The following is a 20,751-nucleotide window of genomic DNA, read 5'->3' as shown; positions in this document are numbered from 1 at the left end:
GTTGAACCTCTCTAGGTAAGAAACGAAGGTAGCGAAGTCATTCCAAGAGTACCCAGACTGTGGAGAAAGGAGGGCTCCAGTGCTCCTTCCCATTGCTTCAACCAAAATACAAGACTTCTGTGGCAAGTACAACCCCAGCGTCTCAGAGACAAAGGCAAGAGCAACCTGAGTCCCAACCTGAACTACATGCTGGTATCTTGAATCAAGCAAGAAAATACAGCAGATGCCTTAAAGCAAATATAGGAAAAAAGAAAAAGCAAAAACAAAGCAAAAGCCTAAAGAATCCCATGATAACAGAGAGAGCTAGCTATTCTTCTATACATTTTCAAAATATATTCTATACAGACAGAAAAAATAAGACATCAGGGACTCCTACTTCAGCCATAAAATCTCACATATTAACCCCGAAGTTCCTATTTTTCTGGATCACTTTAAAAGCAATCTTTTCATTTCAATAAAATTACTTCATCGAGGCCAGAGAAAAGGCTCAGCTAGGAGAGGCGCTTAGGTGCAGATCTAAACTACCTGAGCTTGATCCCCAGGATCCAAAGGGTAGCAAGAGGAACCAACTCCCAGGAGCTACCCTTTGACCTTCACGTGTGTGCGCACCACCTCTTTGGAGAAATGAATGTATTTGATGCCAGTCTGGAAACTACTTAAGCTCCTTCTCACCCAAGAAACAAAACAAAACAAAGGGGCCCAATTTAGCACATGTTAATTCCAAAGACCATGTGAACGGCAGATGAATAAATAGCACACAAACACATGTGCACATGCACACACCTACTCTTATCTTTTTCCCAACTCACCATCCAATACACAGAGCCATGCAGACACTCTGGATGGCCACCTAGTCCTCTAACAACAGAAAAGCAGAAAACTATCCCTTTAACTACTACCCAGAAAAAGTGGTTAACCCATTATCCTTCTAAAACAAAATTTAGTAAACAGTTTTATAATTACTTTTCCTGTTCTATACCCCTCTCTCTCCAGAACGCATTCTCAGACCCCAGAGGTCTGCTGACCTGCTAGAAAAAGCTTATACCCAGCTTGACATGATGTTCATACCTGGAGAAGGAACGATAACGCATCATGGTGAGAGTTTAACATCACTGTGCAATGCACAAGGTTAGCAGTGTGAGTGACCTGAAACACCAGGAGAAATCCCTCACCCCACACTTCTGCACTCATTAGAACGGTTCTCACATCCTTCCTTTGAAGCACTCTAAGGAGTGTGAGGTCCAGCTACTGCCTGTCCCTCATCTTGCTCCTGTCCTGCCTACCTCCTAGTTGTACTGAGTCTTCCTGACACAGTTTCCTTACCTGCATGGCCTATTCCAGCCTGCCCTTCCTTTCTACCCTCTGAAGAACCTAAAGAAGGGTCTGGCATAATTCTATACAGGTCATCAGTAATGCTGGAGACCTTTTCTCTACCAGTCTCTGGACACAAAACAAAGCACTTCCCTATGTCTGAAACTACAAAGCCTCAATAAAGACCAGTGGTCCAGTCTGGCTGATACACTATATGCTAGAAGCTTACAGAGCTCACAGTATTAGGATCGATTAATAGAGCTCTCTATAGCTCATCTCTTTGTTTCAAAGGAAACAAGAATAACTTACAGGGCTAAAGTCACATAAAATGTTGCAGAATTTAGCACAGTGGCTGATCCATTATTAATTGCCCTATTTTTTAATATTTTAACTTGCATTTAATCTACTTGACAATTTTATGCATTTTAACCTATATGACTACATTATTCCACTTCCACTGTTCCACCCCTTACATTACTGTGAGGTCTTTTTAATTTCACAAGCTATAATTCAGCCCCCATTCAATCAACAAGTAATTATAAATACAGCACTGAACTAAAGATTAGAGGCTCTACTATAGACAAATGGCAGGTGCCATATATACCCCAAAGAAACAACATGCGGTCTGCTCTGAGAACAAAGAAGCACTTAACTCTGTCTTGGAAGGTAGACATATGAAAAGGGGCCTTTAAGATGAGCTCTGATTTTGAAGGAGTTACTCTTCTCTAAGAAGGCCCTTGCAATGCCAAAGTTCTGATGGCTTTCATAAAGAGACACAGCATTAACACACATTAACACAACAGAGAATATGAAGGATCTTCAGAATAGTATGTAACTCATAAAGCAACTATGTAAACATACAAATGTATAACCAACATCTCACCAAGTAAATCTAAAAGTGTCTACTAATCCAGAGAACAGGAAAGGGAACAACAGATTCAAGTCCCTAGTAATCACAATAAATGCTAACTGTTTAGTTGTAGAGTACTTAAGCTGAGGTATTATGAAGTGGACCCAAAAGGGAAGGGGGAAAAAGCCCAACTACATGCTGTACTTTAAAATTAAGTGACACTTTGAAGACAAATAAATTGCTAGTAAATGGACAACACAAATGCATACAGTCTAAACAATAAACATGAAAATGCTTAAATTCACATCAAATAAAACAAATTTCAAGACAAGGAGAATTACCCACAATAAGAAGAGGCATGTCATGACAAAAGGTTCAATTCGTAGGAAGAGTAACAATCACTGACAAGCTACAAGCAACAAAGGGTCACAGAGGGAACATCACTGATGTCTACCAGGTGGGAAGACGGAAGAATACTGTCACCTAGGGAACAGGAGCAAAACTGCAGCTAGAAGCTGATCCTGGAGCCCTAAAAATGGATAGAAGATGGAGGGTGTGGTGAGCCACAGAGGGAAGTCTGTCTTCATCGTAAACACCCTGAAGGTTCTAAGCAAGGGCACAGCAGCCCATAGAACAGGTCTGCAGTGAGAACAACTGGTCAGAATAGGGTGGGAATAGCTGTCTACAGGCCAGCGGGTTCCGAGTTAGTGTCGGCTTATGGGCAGCAACTCAAACCTAGGGAATGGGATGCAGAGGAAGAGAGGAACCTGAGAAGGAACAAGGGTCTAAGCCAGACTGAGAGAAAGCCCAATCTGACAGTCAGGCAGAGAAAGATGCTGGTCTGCATGACCATTCCTGGAAAAGGAGGGAACCTGATGTGCTTCTACTGAGAAACACATGGAAGGAATTGTCTTGGACCAGGAGAGAGCAACAGTGTCAAGTACTTCTGGATGTGGAAACCCCTGGGGACCAAATTCTGAAGGCCCCACAGCCACACTGGGGGGAGAGAAGAGACAGGAAGTTCACAGGCTGCTTCTAGAAAAGTTTGGAGAAAGAAGAGCGAAATCAGCAGATGAGCTCATGGGGTAGAGAGAACTTTAAAACGTGCGCTTGTGGGATGTGTTTCCGCCAACACCAGGAAGGAGAACAGGAAAGAAACAAGCTCAAGGAAGAAATAATCTCCTGAGTCTGCATGCAAGAAAACACAACTATACCCAGTGCCAAATCAGCCCAGATACTCAAAAGATGGGGAGCAACTGTACACAGGGCCAGTGTAGAACAGGCCGGAGCGGGGGAGGGGTCTCAAAGTACTAGTCTCTACTAAGTATGCAGATGACTGTGTTTGAACTAGTATCTCTGTAGATGCGAGCAAGTCCAACAAGGCCGAACTGAACAGGAGGATTTGGGTCTAGATTAGTGTCCTGACAAAAAAAGGAGGCACAAACAGGAAAAGACAGTAAAGTGAAGACTGGGAGTTCTCTTGCTACACAACAAGAAGCTACAGAACACAGGAAAAGACCCCGCCGGAGGCGCTAAGTGGCCGTGGCCTGCTGACACCTTGGCTCCAGGCTTCTAACCTATAAGAAAACAATCACCAGCGCTTCAGGCTGTCCAACCAGTGGCGCCTTGTTCCAGCAGCCCTGGGAATCTAAGAAGAAAAAAGGACTTCTGCCATTCCTCAGGACAGCACAGCCGCTGAAGTCAAACCCCAGCCATGTGTCAGCGGTGTGGAAGCCATTGCTCAGTTCACAGCCATGCGTCAGCAGTGTGGAAGCCATTGCTCAGTCCACAGCAGCTGAGACTGAGTGCGGTAGAGATCGATTTCTATCTGCACTTCTTGCTGGACTCATCACCCTAGAACCACCCAGGACGTTATTTAAAGATCAACCACGGTTATGCATGACGGTGAAAACATTAATTCCAGCCTCCTTAAGAGGACAGGACTCCTGGAAAAAGGAACTTTTCCTCTCTCTTGCCCTCATCATCTCTAACGCCAGGGTCACATTTGCATCAAAGTCACACCAGAAATGATGGCTTTATCTGTCTGCCATCATCAACATTGCTATTCATAGTCACCTCCCACCGTCTCCATGCCTGCAGCCTGACTCCCACTAACTGTGGGACCTCAAAGAAAATCAAAGATTTTTAAAAACCTGCCACAAAACAGCAAAAGCTGCCTTCAGACCTATGCCTACTGAACACAGAAGAAAACACTTCTCCGCTGCGCTGTGGTGGCTAACACCTTTGGCTCCAGCACTCAGGGGGCAGAGGCAGGCAGATCTCTGAGACAAGGCTACTCTACAGAATGAGTTCCAGGACAGCCAAGGCTACACAGAGAAACCCTGCCTCACAATGATACCCCCCCCCCCACATATTTAGACAGTACACACACGCCTCATATAACACATAAGGAACTCAGGCCTGGTAAGGACTGTTTTTACATATTGAGAAACTGAGTCCTGGGTAGAAGTGAAGTTTAGGTAGTATTGTGGTTTGAACCTTAATTGCCCACCCCAGGGACCTCTTAAAAACAACTCTGGCTACCACTGTTGTTGACAGAACCGGGTCCAAACAGACAGTAAGACCTCCGAAACAAGCAGTGTTTCCAACTAACCTACCCAGCATCCTTGCTCCCTACTCTCCGTGAAACGGCAGTGATGCTGCCCTCTTCACATTCCCAAGTGACACCATCAGGGCAGGAACTGGCATACAATGACTATTTTTAGCCCAGAACCGTCCCAGACATCACCGTCATGATCGTCATATGGTCAGCCCACACGGGACCAGTCATGCACGTGACTGAGTGCTTAGGAACTCTTAGACAAATGTCCACCGCCAGTGAGTACCAAACCCATATGGAGAGTGACAATTCCCTCCACAAACGCCCTCACTCCAACCTGAGTGGCCAAGAGAGGCCGACATTTCCTTCCCTGTTTTCAAGTAGGAGAGCCTTTGATTCCAGTGATATCTAAACACTCAGCATTTGTTTCACTCACTTAAGTAATTGTATCCCATTAATTCATACTCAAAACCATTCAAATGCTTGCCACCCACTGATATCAAACACCTGGATGTGGCTCTCAGAAAGATTCCAGGAAAACTGCAGGAGAAAAATATCTGAACATTGACATTTGCATATGCATTAGGCAGGCAAGAGAACTTAAGTACTTATCTGCTAGTTTACCCTACCCAGGTTTAGCCACAAAAGATGGCTTCCTCTAGCTCCTCCTCTGCTGTGGAGAGTCGCAACTAAGCCCAGACGATTCTCAAGATTCGCAAACTTTCCAATGTAAATCTTCCTTTCTGTCTTAGTCAGGGTTTCTATTCCTGCACAAACATCATGACCAAGAAGCAAGTTGGGGAGAAAAGGGTTTATTCAGCTTACACTGTTCACATTGCTGTTCATCACCAAAGGAAGTCAGGACTGGAACTCAAGCAGGTCAGGAAGCAGGAGCTGATGCAGAGGCCATGGAGGGATGTTACTGGCTGGCTCAGCCTGCTTTCTTATAAAACCCAGGTCTACCAGCCCAGGGATGGCATCACCCACAATGGGCTGGGCCCTTCCCCTTGATCACTAGTTGAGAAAATGCCTTACAGCTGGATCTCATGGAGGCATTTCCCCAACTGAGGCTCCCTTCTCTGTGATAACTCCAGCTTGTGTCGAGTTGACACAAAACCAGCCAGTTTCAAACCGGTCTTTACTCAGCCTTTACTATGGCCATCTGTAAGGTGATCTGAAGGTAGAAACAATAAACCAGCCTGGACATATGTTCACAGATGTTAATCCTCCAGTTAAGTGGCTCCCCTGCCTCAGTATGGCTCTTTTTTGTTCCTCTCTCCCCATCCTGAAGTCCTACCCCATGCTCAGTGCGCCACTGTGGGAAGCCATGCTGTGTACGGGCAGAGAACATTTTCTCTTAGTGGTAACGGTTGTGTTCATTCATCCTAGGTCAGCTGTTTGCAAACGGAACTAACTGTAATCTGGAGTTGAGGAAAACAAGTTTCCCCTAGCCAGCCTAAAAACATAAAAAGCACCAGTGTGAAGAGCTGACCTGAGTCGTGCCTCTTAACCCCCCACCCTTTCCATTTTCCAGAGCTTGCTCACTCCCACATGGGCAGCCATGCTTAATTCACAAGTCTGCCTGGCCGTTCTAGCTATTAACTGCCACCAAAGCATCCCCCAAGGCCAGTAACAGGTCTTCACGGAGACACAAAGCTGTGTACCCTGTCTGTAGTACTAAGGCTGACCAGAGCACTGGTAAGTCAGCTAGGATTCTGGGAGGCAGGTCGGAGGGTCTGACTTCCCATTTCAGTTCAACAAGGACGTAACTGCCTGACATGTCGCCAGAAATGTAGCACAGACGCATCACCCTGAGGACCTCAACAGTGTCCCTAGAAATCTGCACACTGTCCACCCCTCCTCTCTTTCTTTTTTCTTTCTGCTTTCTCTTGGTTTTGCCACTTATCACCAACAGCCACTTCTCCAGTCCTATCTGGGCTCATTTTGACTTTGTGGTTTGGAAGCCACCTTCCTCGAAACTTCCAGGGCTTTACTCTCTCCCCAACACTGGCATGAACTAGTGAGACAATTTATAAACGGCTAGTTCTCAGAGATGCTAAAGACTGGCGAACACCCAGCTAGACAAAGCACTCAGGAAAACTAACTCAGTAAACACTATCTACTATAATGTCATTGGCACTTTACATACTACTGAATTATATATTAGTCCTCGCTCATAACATTAAAAAGAAGTAGCTGTCATTTTAGAAATTGTTTCACACGGGTCCGTGAACTGGCCACAGACATGCACGTGGTACTACTACTCCACAGGGAGACGGACACCAGCCCTGGTCCTCAACAGACAACATGCTCACAAGGACCACGAGGTGAAATCACAGCAAGGTAGCACTGCCTGTATGTGCAAGTTTGATTTTTTTCAACAATTTTCTAAGCAAATTTCCAATATTAGGAATTTAAATAGTGGCTCCAATTCGTAAAGAATCTTTGAAACGGTTGGCATTTCATTGAAAACATTTAAAATAAAAACAACTGACTCACAAAATATTTTCCACACTGTATACTATGCAGTAGGCAGCGCTATGTGTAGCTCTTTTAAACATGAGCCATCCTGGTACCAGCTTTCCTTGTAGGGCTGAGGAAGGGAATGCCCAGCACTTGGGCCTACTGTTTCACGGGTCCTCCACACATTTACAAGAAGTAGCTCTTTAACACAAAGGATGCCAACAAGACTGTTTACATGTCGCTCTTGCCAGTGTTTTCTGTGACAGTCCTGTCAGTCACCTCAGTGGACCCCACGACTGACCCAGGACTCACAAGGCAGCATGGGGGAGGGCACTGCACACGGCTGCCGGACACATTACTCATACCTCAGAAAACCTTGGTGTGACCTAAGTGACTCTGAAAATGTCTAGAAAATTCAAGGTAGTCCTGTGGAAGTCACATCTCTTCAGCTTTCTCAACAGGTGACCAAAACCACCCCTCCTCTCCTCGAAAATGTTCCATCTCTGCCTCTCTAGCCTTGTCCAGGCCCATCTGCGGTCCTCCACCAGGTTTTGTCCTGTTTCCTTCCTAAAACACAATCTCAGTAGACAACATTCATATATTCCCACTAAGAGAAAAATAAGCAATTCCTCCCAACATGGGGTCCAGTTTCCCAGCTCCTATGCCAAGCACATCTGGGATCCCAGCGCTCAAAGGCTGAGAGCAGGTGCCTCTACTTCCACACCAAAAAGTAAACACACACACACACACACACACACAGAGAGAGAGAGAGAGAGAGAGAGAGAGAGAGAGAGTCCCAGGCAAATAGATTATATCAGTAATTTCAGAGTATGCTTGAGAGATGAAGTCAGGAAGATGGGGTGTTAGAAGGCCAGCCTGAGCTACATGAGAAGGGTCTGGAGAGACGACTCAGTGGCTAAAAGCATCAGCTGCTTTCCCAAAGACTCAGCTTCAACTCCCAGAACCCATATGATAGCTAAAAACCGTCTCCAACTCCAGTTCTAGGGGATCCAACACCCTCTCCCCTGGCCTCCACATGCATACAGAACACAGGGTTACCTGCAGACAAAACACATATACACACACAAATAAAAATAAAAAATAGTAAATCTAAAAATAAAAAAGGAAGAAAGGAAAGGGTTCCTGTCTCTGAGTTCAGAGTCTCTGCCTAGGCCTTCTCCATCGGCTTAGGAACCCATCGTCTCTGAATGCTTATAAAAGGAGCAGGCCATGATGGTGCTTGCTCACAAATGGAACACATGGCTGGTATCCTGTGCACAGATGAGGTATGCTCCATCCCCATTCTTCCAGCTCCTGGCATTGCCGTGTCCTGCACACGGTTAGGACTTAACAGATTTCTAATACAATTTGCTGATAATGACTGTTGCCCCATCCGCAGATCCAGCCAACAACAATTATCATTCCTTTATAACACACAGATATTATAAGGCCCAGCTGCACACAGCTTACAGGGGCTGTGTCACCAGAAGCAAAGGTAAGCAGTCACGCCCGCACTAGATGCTGAGCAGTAAACTGTTGCTTTTCGGGGATAAGAGAATTAGGAAGCAGGCAGCAGAGAATGCAGGAGCGAAGGTCCCAAAGACAAAAATTACACAACAGGTCCCCTCAGGATTTTAACTGGCCTCTTGGACCACTCGTCACAGGGGAGTTCAGCTCCAGAGTTCTGTTTCTCAGAGCCAGCAGGCAACCCTAACATTTCCAATCCTCATGCTATCAAAGGCAGGTCGTATTTACCCCGAAATCTGCAAATTGTCAGCTTCCACTAATGTAAATTTCAATTTTGATTCTTCAGAGACTTCTACAGTTAAAAACACCCAGGGGGGAAAAATTCCTGTCCTCTTATCTTGTTTCTCTACCATGAGGGAAAAACTAAAACTCCTTCTCTGAGCAGCATCAATCTATCCAAGTCAAAGACTTCTGGACTCTTAAGAACTTCCCAGCTCCTTCCCTGTGAGACAGCAGACTGTCTTCACGTTCTTCAATCAAAATGACATACTACAACAGAATGAATGCAAACTAATTATGGAAACCCACACATTCAAAAGATTTGCAAAAATGAAAAAAAAACATTTTTTCATCAATTGTTTTTATTTGAAAAGAACCGTTTCTCATTAAAAAAAAAGAATTCTAAGCCTGAAGATGTGCAGGCACATCATAGAAAGCTTGTTCAGCTTGGAGGTTTGATTGCCAACATCATATGCATACCAAAAATAAGCAAAATTAGCCCACTACTATATTTAAATGACTAAATACATTTTTCAGTTTCTTTCTGTTAATTTCCAAAATTTTTGTAAGTATTAAGAAATACAACTAAGTAATAGAAAACAGCTCCGAAAGGGATCTCCACTGCTTAAGATTGCAAAGAGATCCGGAAAGCACATGTGGGAAGCTCTGGCTTAAACTAAGAGTGCTAGAAACATTTCTATTCCGAAGTTGCATTCCTCAGGGTAGGCAGGCTACTCTAAATTCTGCAGATTCTCACACCATCTCTAGGCTCACATCAACTCTGCCAAATCTGTGCGTGAGTTACTGCTGAAGAATACCCTGATCTGCTCCCCTCACAAGCTTCCCGAACACACAGAACAAAAAACATCTGTGTGCAATCTCAGAATATGTGAATGAGACTTTATTATGGATCTAACTATATATGAGATCATCCTCGATTATCCAGAGAGGCCCTAAATCCAGTGACAAATGTCATAAAGAAGCCCTGAGGGGAGGAGGCAGTAAGAGGCTTTGTGGAAATGGAAGAAAACTTTACTTGTAAATAAAGAAGGGGGAAAGGTAGGGAAGAGGAGGGGAGGGAAGGGGAGAGGAGGGAGAGGAAATAAGACAAGATCAAACAACAGAAGGCCTAAAGCACCCATCAGGCAAGGCCGAACTCTTGCCTAGACCTTCTCTGGCACCCTGATTTCAGACTCCCCAATAGAACTATGGAAAAATAAATTCCTGCTGCTTTAATCCCAACCCCCCCACCCCAACACTTTGTAGTAGCTTCTTATAGTAGCCACGAGTAACGAAGACGTCGCCCTGGGGCCTCTCTGTGACTCTAGGAGCTACTATGGCCTTTGTCATCTTAGATCTTATATCCAAACACCACACAGGGCACCCAGGACTTGACCCGACCTTTCCTCTCCAAAGCAGTAAGTCTAGGCCCCAGAGCCTCCACTGCTGTTCTCGCCTCAGCACCATGTACTCCTATGTGCGCTCCAGATTCAAATCCTTCTCCATCATGTTCTATCAAAAAAATGGTCACTTCCTATTGATCCCACCGCAATCTGAGAAACATTTAAACACACTGTTCCTCATTTACCTGTCTATCATTCCACCCCAGAATAGGTGGGTCCAGAAAGGTCTAGTGTGTGGGGCTGTATGGTGGCCCAGAGCACATCAGTCGTTCCCCTGGCCTCTATCCACTAGAAGCAAGCAAGCAGCAAAATACACATACTCAGACATGGCAACCCAGTGTCTACAGACACTGACTGTGTCCCAGGGGAAAATCTGCTGTAGACTGAAGCTCCAGGGCTCTGGAGCTAATGCTCCTACTGTTGTTTATGGTTGTGTCCATTCATTTAAACACAAAAACAAAAGTTCTGAGTCCTAGGTGTGAGCCAGGGATACAGCAGGAAATCAGACTTGGGTCCTGTCCTCATTAAGTTGGCAAAGAGCCTGAAGCGTTCTCAATCCTGGCTGAATGACTGAGTCAGTGTGGCATGCACACGTACAATTTAACACGGCATGAAAAATAAAACCCAACAGTGCAAACATCTCCTCCTCGGGGCCATCGCATTCTGCAACTAAGGTGGATCCACTTTCAGGTGTGTCCCACTGGCCTGGTGGCACTGTCATCAATGAAGTTGACACACAAGTTGCCAAAAGATGGCTGTTGCCAAAAACAACACACAAAACAAACAAGAAACCTCACTGGTAAGCAATGGTCCCAGTAAACAAAAAGTCAAAAATGCCTCTGCCAGAGCTACAGCTATCCCCAGAGGTAGCAATGGGACCAAAACACAAGGCCAAGCACAAGAGATGTGGCAAAGCTGAGGCAACAGAAGGCCGAGCTTGAAACGTCCCGCCCTCACCAAATCACAGGGTGCCCTAGAAAGTAAATGGATGCTAACTGCTGGGGTAACCTGGGGGTATTTAGAAAGAGGCTGGAAGCTCTCTACATGGACGGCCAATAGTGTAAAGACCAATCAGGACACAGTGCCAGTCACAGTGGTTTAGTATGAAGGAGCGTGTAAACGGTTTAAATCGAATGTGAGGTCTAATTCAGTATCGCGTTGGAGCCAGCTGCCATGAAAATTCAGGAATTTTTGTGAGCTAATGTCAGGTTCATCACTTGAAGGTATGGCTGGCAGGAAACAAGCCTAGGCTAAGAGCAGGGTATTAGATCAGTTTCAAGGGTAGAGTATCTAAAATGATTTTTCTCAGAACTTAGTTTCCAAATAAGATGTGTGGAAAGACTGAGACACAGGTACTGAGCAGTGCGTGGGAACGTGACAGAACCCAAGCGGCTCTGCGGGTTAGCACACAAGCTGCAACCCTGCTTCTCAAAGTCAGTGTGTGAGGAATCACCCAGACAGGCTACTTACAACTTCCTGAGTTTCCTCCCACTAATTCTGACTAGGCAGAGCTCCTTGAAAGACAATCTCTCCTCTCTGTCCAGACTCATTTAGCAACACTGATGATACTTGTGGTACTTGTGAATGGGTAGGGCCTTAGGCATACCGGGCAAGACCTCAGCCTTTGAGCAACTTCTCTTTAGGCAGCCAGAGTAAAAACTGAAACAGAGCTTTCTACCCAGATTCTAACTTGAGTCACCTAGAAGCAGGTCCACACCCTTCCCTGAACACTAGGATTTGAAGGAAGTCTGAAGTAGCACCTCACCTCCCCCAGGCCAACAAATTGCTCCCAGGCAAAGGAACATTCCAGAATCAAATGTCTCCCTAGCTTCTGTCTTCATCACTGGCCAATTTGCCCAGCCTTCCCTGAGAATTCAATGTAATCTTCCCCATTCCTCCACCATCCCACCGCCCCCACGTCTTTGCATTTTATTTCCTTCTCAGTACCTTGTCTAACCACTGGTACAAGACAGTCATGTGATCACCAGCAATAAACCCTGGCCCTCACACAACTTACATTCAATGTGGTTGGTGAGCCAGCAAGGAGGCGCAGCACCCTAAAGAGTCAATTTCAGATACTGATGAGCTCTACAAAAGCATATTAATACAGGGTAAGAAGCTGAAGACTGGCTGCAAGAAAGGTTCCCCCTTTGGGACACTCTACTGGCTAAGAACCAAGAACAATAAACACTACAGCAAAGGACTGGAACCTGATAAGGAGCCAGGCCTGTGGGAAGGGAAGAGAGTAGCCATGGCCCACGGTGCACCCACTGTACATCCAGAAGCCAGAAGGGTACACAGCTGGAAGCTGTGAGTAAAGCCAGATTGTCAAGGCAGGTCTCATGGATACTGCCGTCAGCATAACAGAAGGAACGTGGATCCTTTACCAAGACATCATCTACTTGAAGCTGACCTATGATGAGTGTACTATGTGGGGCATGAGTGTACTATATCAAGTGCCATGTCTCTACCCTCTGCACATACCAATTAGTTTAAATACAAACCACACCTCACAGGGGACGACTGTGAATCAAAGAAGCAGTAAATGGTACAGCCACAGCTCAGAGGCAGGCCTGTGGCAGCAGGGAGTAGCAATGGAAGTGAGCAAGGTCCAGGATGGCGAGGCCCTGAAGAGTCTGCATACTGTTTGTTCTAAGCACAAGAGAAAGCTGTGCAGAGGGACTGGGCTTCTCTAACAGGCTCTTAGATATGACTAAGAAAGGATGGATCTTCTAAGGAAAACCCCACCAGACTATGGTTGTCTGCACTAATAAGCCAAACTCCTGCAGCTTCAGCCCTACATCTGAGAGAGGAGGAGTATCCAGTATATACAAAGAACTCAAGAAGTTAGACTCCAAGAACCAAATAATCCTATTTTTAAAATGGGGTGCAGAGCTAAACAGAATTCTCAGCTGAGGAATACTGAATGGCTGAGAAGCACCTAAAGAAATGTTCAACATCCCTAGTCATCAGAGAAATGTAAATCAAAACAACCCTGAGATTCCACCTCACACCAGTCAGAATGGCTAAGATCAAAACTCAGGTGACAGCTGATGCTAGCAAGAATGTGGAGAAGGAAAATCCTCCATTGTTGGTGGGATAGCAAGCTGGTACGACCCCTCTGGAAATCAGTCTGACGGTTCGTCAAAAAATTGGACACTGTACTACCTGAGGAATCGGCTATACCACTCCAGGGAATATACCCAAAAGACACTCCAACAAGAACACATACTCCACCATGTTCACAGTAGCCTTATTTATAATATCCAGAAGCTGGAAAAAACCCAGATGTCCTTCAACAGAGGAATGGATACAGAAATTGTGGTACATTTACACAATGGAGTACTTCTCAGCTATTAGAAACACTGACCTCATGAAATTCCTAGGCAAATGGATGGAACTAGAAACTATCATCCTGAGTGAGGTAACCCTGTCACAAAGGAATATACATAGTATATACTCACTGATAAGTGGATACTAGCCCCAAAAGCTAGGAATACCCAAGAAACAATTCACAGCCCTTATAAAGCTCAAAAAGAAGGAAGGTCAGAAAGTGGATGCCTCAGTCCTTCTTAGAAGGGAGAACAAAACACTCATGGGAGGAAATATAGGGACAAATAGAGGAGCAGGGATTGGAGAAAAGATCATCCAGAGACTGACTCACCTGGGGATCCACCACATATGCAGCTACCAAACTGTTGCTGATGCCAGGAAGTGCTTAGTGGCAGGAGTCAGATATGGATGCCTCCTCAGAGGCTCTGCCAGAGCCATACGATTATAGGAGGATGCTTGCAGCTAACCATCAGACTGAACACAAGGATCCCAATGAAAGAACTAGAGAAAGGACTGAGGGAGAGGGGGGGAGGGAGATGATAGATAGATAGATAGATAGATAGATAGATAGATAGATAGATAGATAGATAGATAGATCGTTCGATAGGTAGGTAGGTAGACAGACAGACAGACAGCAGACAGACAGACAGATAGATAGGCGGACATACAGACACACACACACACACACACACACACACACACAGAGTTCCAAAAGCTAGAAGAGGCTGAGCAAGCTGATGAAACTCTGAAGCTGCATCCTTCTGCATCAGATGAAGTAGAAATCCAACTATTCCAGAAGCAGATCAGGCAGAACACACTGGTGAAAGTGTAATATTGGTAAGTACATAAGCTGTAGAGCTCCCAATTCTCTGTTCCCTGTTTTTAAAGTTTGGAGGGCAGTCTGTGTACAGATGACACAGTATAGCGCAACACATTAAATAAAGTCTAACAGGGGCCAGGTCAGGCTTGTGAACTAATTTGATGGACTGATGAAGCAGGTAAACGGAGCTTCTTCTCATTGTGTCTCCACAGAGTCCTCATGAAGGGATCCACACAGTAGCCGGGGATCATATTTCCAGAGCACTATTACCTCTTCTTATCAATAAAAACTACGTAGACAGCCATGAGACAACTTTCGTTCAGTTAGAAATAGGGATTTTTTTTTACCCAGATATGAGGAAGTTTTTCATAAAGTTTTACCTTGTTTTTCCTGGAGCACTATTAAAGAGTTGACAAGTGATCCAATTTGCCAACCACAAAGATGCTCAACCGTAACTCAAACTCAGCACTTCCTCCATTAAATCAATTCCTCAGCTAGGTGTGCTGCAGGCCTGTGACCCGGGACTTTGGAGTCTGGAGCAAGAAGACCCGAGTTCAGGAACAGCTTGCGTTAGCTCAGTCTGGCCTTGCTCAAACAAATCACCACAGCTCTCTGCTGGATAATCGTATAGATTTGGTCTCCTTCATATATGTGTAATCATATATCTTATGTTTGCACGTAAAAGTGTGTATGTGAATGGGATGTGATGTCTTATACACCCACACACATGTTGCAGTAAACTGCAAAAGTCAGGACTGTCCAGAAAGCACAATACAGTTTCTCTACAGTTAATAAGAGGATAAGATTCCTGGTTGTACAAAGATAGGGTGGAAGTTGGAGTAGTACAATACATAAAAAACTGAAGCTTAGGGAAAAATAGCCAAGCACCTGTCCCATAGTGTACCCAAATTTGACTACAACCACATATAACTCTCTCCTCAAGACACAGAAGATCGGTCGCCTGGGAGAAAGTGAGTCATAGGAGTAGCAGCAAGTCACACAGTGCTGGTTTGAGTGAGTGCTGCGCTCACAATCCAATGCACGCTTACTCACCACACACTTCAGAGAAAGCAAGTGTCCTGGACTTCAATCATCCTAGTTTCTCAAATCAAAGTAGAAAACATACCCTCTACAGTCACTTCTTCCAGTTTTGGATTTCTAGAAAGTGACCCAATATCCAAAATTCTTCTTTCCAGGATCCAAATCCTGAAGTGACTGTCATATGTAAAAATAAATGCTAGGCAAGCACTTTGCAACCACCGGAAGCTAGAGGAGTAGTCTCATTACATCACTCTCCATAAAGACAGTGAGACATTAAATATAAAGTGAGAAAAGCCAACAAATGAACATCCCTGTCCCTACCAAAAGTTTTGCAATTCTGCCAGTAATGCTTAAATCAACTTCCTTTAACACTTGGTCGCTAGAGTCCCTATTCTTTCTAGACCTTAGGAGCTGGGTAAGGAAACTCTGCCCACCTGTAGACTTCCCAGCCACCTTCAATCTTAACTCCTTCCCCTGATCCTCAAATTCACTGTGATAAGGCCAAAAGGAATTGCCCGTGATTGTTTCCCAGACATTATTAGACAGTCTGGGCTGAGCCTCTACTCATGATACATTTATCAAAATTGAAGCCTGAAAGAACTCTTACTCGCAAAGCTCTCTTGTGAAATCAGTGGACATGCAAACTTTTAGTAGACTTTTCAGGCTCACAGAAAGAACAGAATGCATAACGTTTCGTGTTTAACTATAGAAAAGAGAAGATGGCTGGGCTGAAGCAGGCAGTCTAAAAGGACAAAGGGAAAGATAGGCAAGTCTCTGGGCAAACTGTATAGCCAAGGGCAATCATTATTATGGATGGAGAGTTGTTACATAATTACTTGTTAACTCTTGACACATACCTACATAGCTTACACTAACCACTGAAGCTACTGTATGTGCATAAGCCAAGGTTTCTCCAATTAATTTCATTCAAAGAAGTAAGTAATCCTGGAAGCTATTCCTTCCTAAGGTAACTTGCCTGCGTTTACACATACAAAACAGCCTCCGGGAAAGCCAATTGCCTCTCTAGAAACAAATTTCGGTGTTTCTCTTTAATACTGTTTTCTTAATATCTTTTTTAAGGAGAGAAATACAAAGGTACATTCACAAAACCAAATATGTGATCACTTCGCTAAAAACGACTTCCATTCCAAACTGGAGGATGTGAAAAGGGTCCCTCCCCCATCCGAACCTATACCGCGGGCGCAAAACCCAAGACCATGGTGTCCGATGTACTGCATACCAGCATTTGTCAAAAAGTTTACGAGGATTTATCGTAGCGGCAGAGTAAAAAACAATAAAACAAGCAGAAACGCAGGCAAGCGAGGAGGAAGATGCAAGCGAGGAAGAAGAGGTAAAGCGCCCAGCGGCGCAGTGCAAGGCCTGACAACCGGGAAGCGACCCAGCCCCCCGCAGAGCGACCGCCCAGCGGAGCGCGGGGGTTGGCAGGCTCCGGGTCTCAGCAGCCCAGGGTCCCCGAGACCCCAGCCCGGGCCCCGCCTCCGGTCCCCTCCCCAGCCCTTCCCCCGCAGCGCCGCGGACGGCCGCCCAGCCAGCCTGGCCCGGGGTCAGCGCTGCGGAGCGCCGCACGACCGCGAGGCCGCCAGCGCCCTTACCTCCTTCTGCTTAGGGTCTTGCGGGTAGACGTCGGGCGGCCCGAGCCGCGGGCGCTTCAGCGGTCTCTGCTCATAGCTGAGAAGCCCGAAGGCGGCCATGATCTCTCATGTTAACCGGCGAAATGAATGAGAGTTGGAGCTGGAGCAGCCGCCTCTGAGCACCAGGGAGCAGCACTTTGCAGACAGACTCCCTCTTCCCTCCACTCCAGCTTGCCGTGGCGCTGCAGGCAGGAGGAAAAGCAGGTTGGAGACGGCCGCTGCCCGCGCGCAGACGCGTTCAGGGGGGGCCGCCTTCGTGGGCACCCCGCTGCGCCGAGCCCCGGGACGCCTGCTCCGCGGGCGGCGGCGGGGCTGGAGGTCCGCCAGGGTCCGCCGCGGCGCCGGCCTCCCGCCACCCCCACTCAGTCCCTAGGGGGAGGAGCAGCTGATGGGAACGTGTGACTTTCTTCACCAATGAACCCAAACCCACGGGAGGGGGGGCGCACAGACTGGGGTGGGGGAGGGGCATAAAGGGGGAAAAAACTTTTCTTGGCGCCTAGGCGGGAGGCTAGGTGCGGGCCGAGAGCTAGGCGTCCTGGGGCCCACGAGGCGCTGCGCAGCGGCCCGCGCACACTTCCTGGCTCCCAGTGGCCGGCGCCCGCAGCTTTGCTCCCGGAGGACCCGCAGCCCCGGCACGGAACGGAGGACGCGGGGGGAGAGAGGCCGCAAGAGGCGAGGATGCGGACGCCGAACGAGGCGGGTGCCTCCGGGCTCAGCTGGTGCACGAGCTGCGCCGGTCCCCTCGGCGGCGCCGGAGCGCTTGGATGGCTGCTGGCTGCAGCGGCGGCGGCTGGAGGGGGCCGCGCTGGCTGTGGCGCGGGGACGACTTAACCCTTTGCTGTTCCTCCCGGGGCTGGGGAGGGGGTGAGCAGAGGTGGCCGCAAGCACCGACGGACACAGCAGGAGCGCGGCCAATTGGGCTCCCCGGGCCACCCCTGGACGTCGCGTGCCCCGATCCCCACCCCCAGCAGTTTACCTGTTGGTCCCCACCTAGCGGCTAGGCAGGGGCGGGCGGCCCGGGCGCCCTGGCGGCCGCAGCCTCCATCGCTCGGATGGGGTTGGGGAATTGGATTTGACGTTGTGAGGTGTCTGGCTCACCAGCCCGCGGACGCCGCGAAGTTTGCGGCTGCCTGGGGGCGTCGCTGGTCGCCGCCGGCGTCCTCGCCCCCACGGCCCGGGAGCGCGAGCTCCCGAGTTGGCGGACGCCGGCGCGGCGGCCGCACTGAGCATGCCCAGCTCGGCGGCCGGACCGCGGAGGAGTTGGCGGCGAGCTCCGCGAGCGCTCCCATCTGCCTCTCTGGGTTTTCGCAGCCGCAGAGCGCGCAGTCCACCGGCCCTGCGCCCCAGCTGGCTTCGGGGTTAACCCCTTCTGTAGAACCAGCACCAGGAGGGACCCTGGGCCCAGAGCCGCGACCTCCGCCTCTACCCTTCCTGCGGCCGCCATCCCCGCAGCCTAGGCGAAACCTCACCTGCTCTCATCACAGGGATAGGAACCGTGGGGAGGGGGCGATCCTTTCGGGGAATCTCGTCAGTCCACCTGCAGGCGCCCCTCGCTTGCTCCAGGTAGACACACAGAGGCCGGGCCACCAGCCCGGAGCAGGAGACCTAGCCTCGGAGGCGGGCCCAATGTGTCCTAAGGGACCCTGAAGGAGGCGCGCCCAGGAGAACTCGCCTGCACTTGGCCAAGAATGGTGGCTGCCATTTATGGAGTCTTCTAGTGGTTTTATGATCTTGAGGGTCTGAATTTGCTTATAACAACAAACCCTCCAAGGTTTTACTTCATCCTCCTTATAAATGAAGGAAATTGTGTCAGCTCGGAGAGGTTAGATGACTTGTTCAAAGCTGCAAAAGCAAGTCGGAATTTGAACCTACCACTGCTGGAGCTCAGGTTTGTGACCTCACTCCTCTGCTTTGATCTGGAAAGGCTGTGCGCTTGATCTGCCCTTGGCCTGATTGTGTCACATTCCCCATAACTTAAGGAATGTTTTCGACTCCTAGTTCCCAGCTCTGAAGAGGATGTACACAAAACAACCTGCAGCCTTTCTATGGTACCTGGTAAATGTTGATGATATATTAATGCCTACTTTGCTGGCTTTAAAACGGGGGGGGGGGGGGGAGGATAAGGAAGTGGATAAGACACTGTAGACTAGTTCTTCATTGCTCACCCTCTGAACTACAAGTACCTCCAACCTAACCTAAAACCTAAATGGGGCTGTATGGGGCTGAATCCATGACTCAGTCTGAGCTAGCTGAGCTAGACCTCCTAGTACACTAGCCTTCACCGAGAGGTTTCCTTCCACTGCCCACCTTGCCATGAACATTTGTCTTCTAATACCCTGTATATAATAACTTCATGGTGCAGTTCGCCTTGTGTTCTAGCATCTGTCAAATTCAGCTTCTTTGCTTGGAAGAAAATACAGTTTTTATCCATATTAAAGTTATTATCCATAACTTTATTAGGAAATTTATCAAGCTTACCAAAAAAAAAGTGAAGAAAGTATATAATAAATCCTGAGTATTTGTCATCTGTAATAATGTTTCACCATTTTTATTCCTCATATTTTTTCCATTCTCAATGGACTGTTGTTCCCACTGATATAGTAAGTATTGCGTGAATTACACAGCACGGCATTTGGCACATCTCAAAAAACTGTTGATTTTCGGGATGGTTGATAGACGGTTGAATGGGTAAATGGACTTAGCAATTAGTGATACTTTACAGGTACTGTATATACTATATATACTATACATACTATACATACTATATATACTATACATACTATACACACTATACATACTATATATACTATACATACTATACACACTATACATACTATATATACTATACATACTATACACACTATACATACTATATATACTATACATACTATACACACTATATATACTATATATACTATACATACTATATATACTATACACACTATACACACTACGTACTATATATACTATACATACTATATATACTATACATACTATTCACACTATACATACTATATATACTATATATACTATACATACTATATATACTATACATACTATACACACTATACATACTATATATACTATACATACTATACACACTATACATACTATATATACTATACATACTATACACACTATACATACTATATATACTATACATACTATACACACTATATATACTATATATACTATACATACTATACACACTACGTACTATATATACTATACATACTATATATACTATACATACTATACACACTATACATACTATATATACTATACATACTATATATACTATACATACTATACACACTATACATACTATATATACTATACATACTATACATACTATACACACTATACATACTATATATACTATACATACTATACATACTATATATACTATACATACTATACACACTATACATACTATATATATATATACTATACATACTATACACACTATACATACTATATATACTATACATACTATATATACTATACATACTATACACACTATACGTACTATATATACTATACATACTATACATACTATATATACTATACAT

At 46.2% G+C, this 20,751-nt stretch overlaps 1 protein-coding gene across 3 annotated transcripts in view; it reads right to left on the bottom strand.

The window, feature by feature from the left end:
* The window catches only part of MED12L (mediator complex subunit 12L), a 303,185-nt gene extending 285,924 nt beyond the window's left edge, over positions 1–17,261 (bottom strand). For all 3 annotated transcript variants that reach the window (XM_080929626.1, XM_080929627.1, XM_080929628.1), the window contains exon 1: positions 17,141–17,261. In XM_080929626.1, the coding sequence (XP_080785752.1) occupies positions 17,141–17,239 (99 nt within the window). In that variant the 5' untranslated portion in view covers positions 17,240–17,261. The remainder of the gene's footprint in view (positions 1–17,140) is intronic.
* Between the last annotated feature and the right edge of the window lie 3,490 nt (positions 17,262–20,751).

The sequence above is a fragment of the Micromys minutus genome, assembly GCF_963924665.1.
Source record: "Micromys minutus genome assembly, chromosome: 15".
Taxonomy (NCBI): domain Eukaryota; kingdom Metazoa; phylum Chordata; class Mammalia; order Rodentia; family Muridae; genus Micromys; species Micromys minutus.
This window is presented reverse-complemented; position numbering and strand designations above follow the sequence as displayed.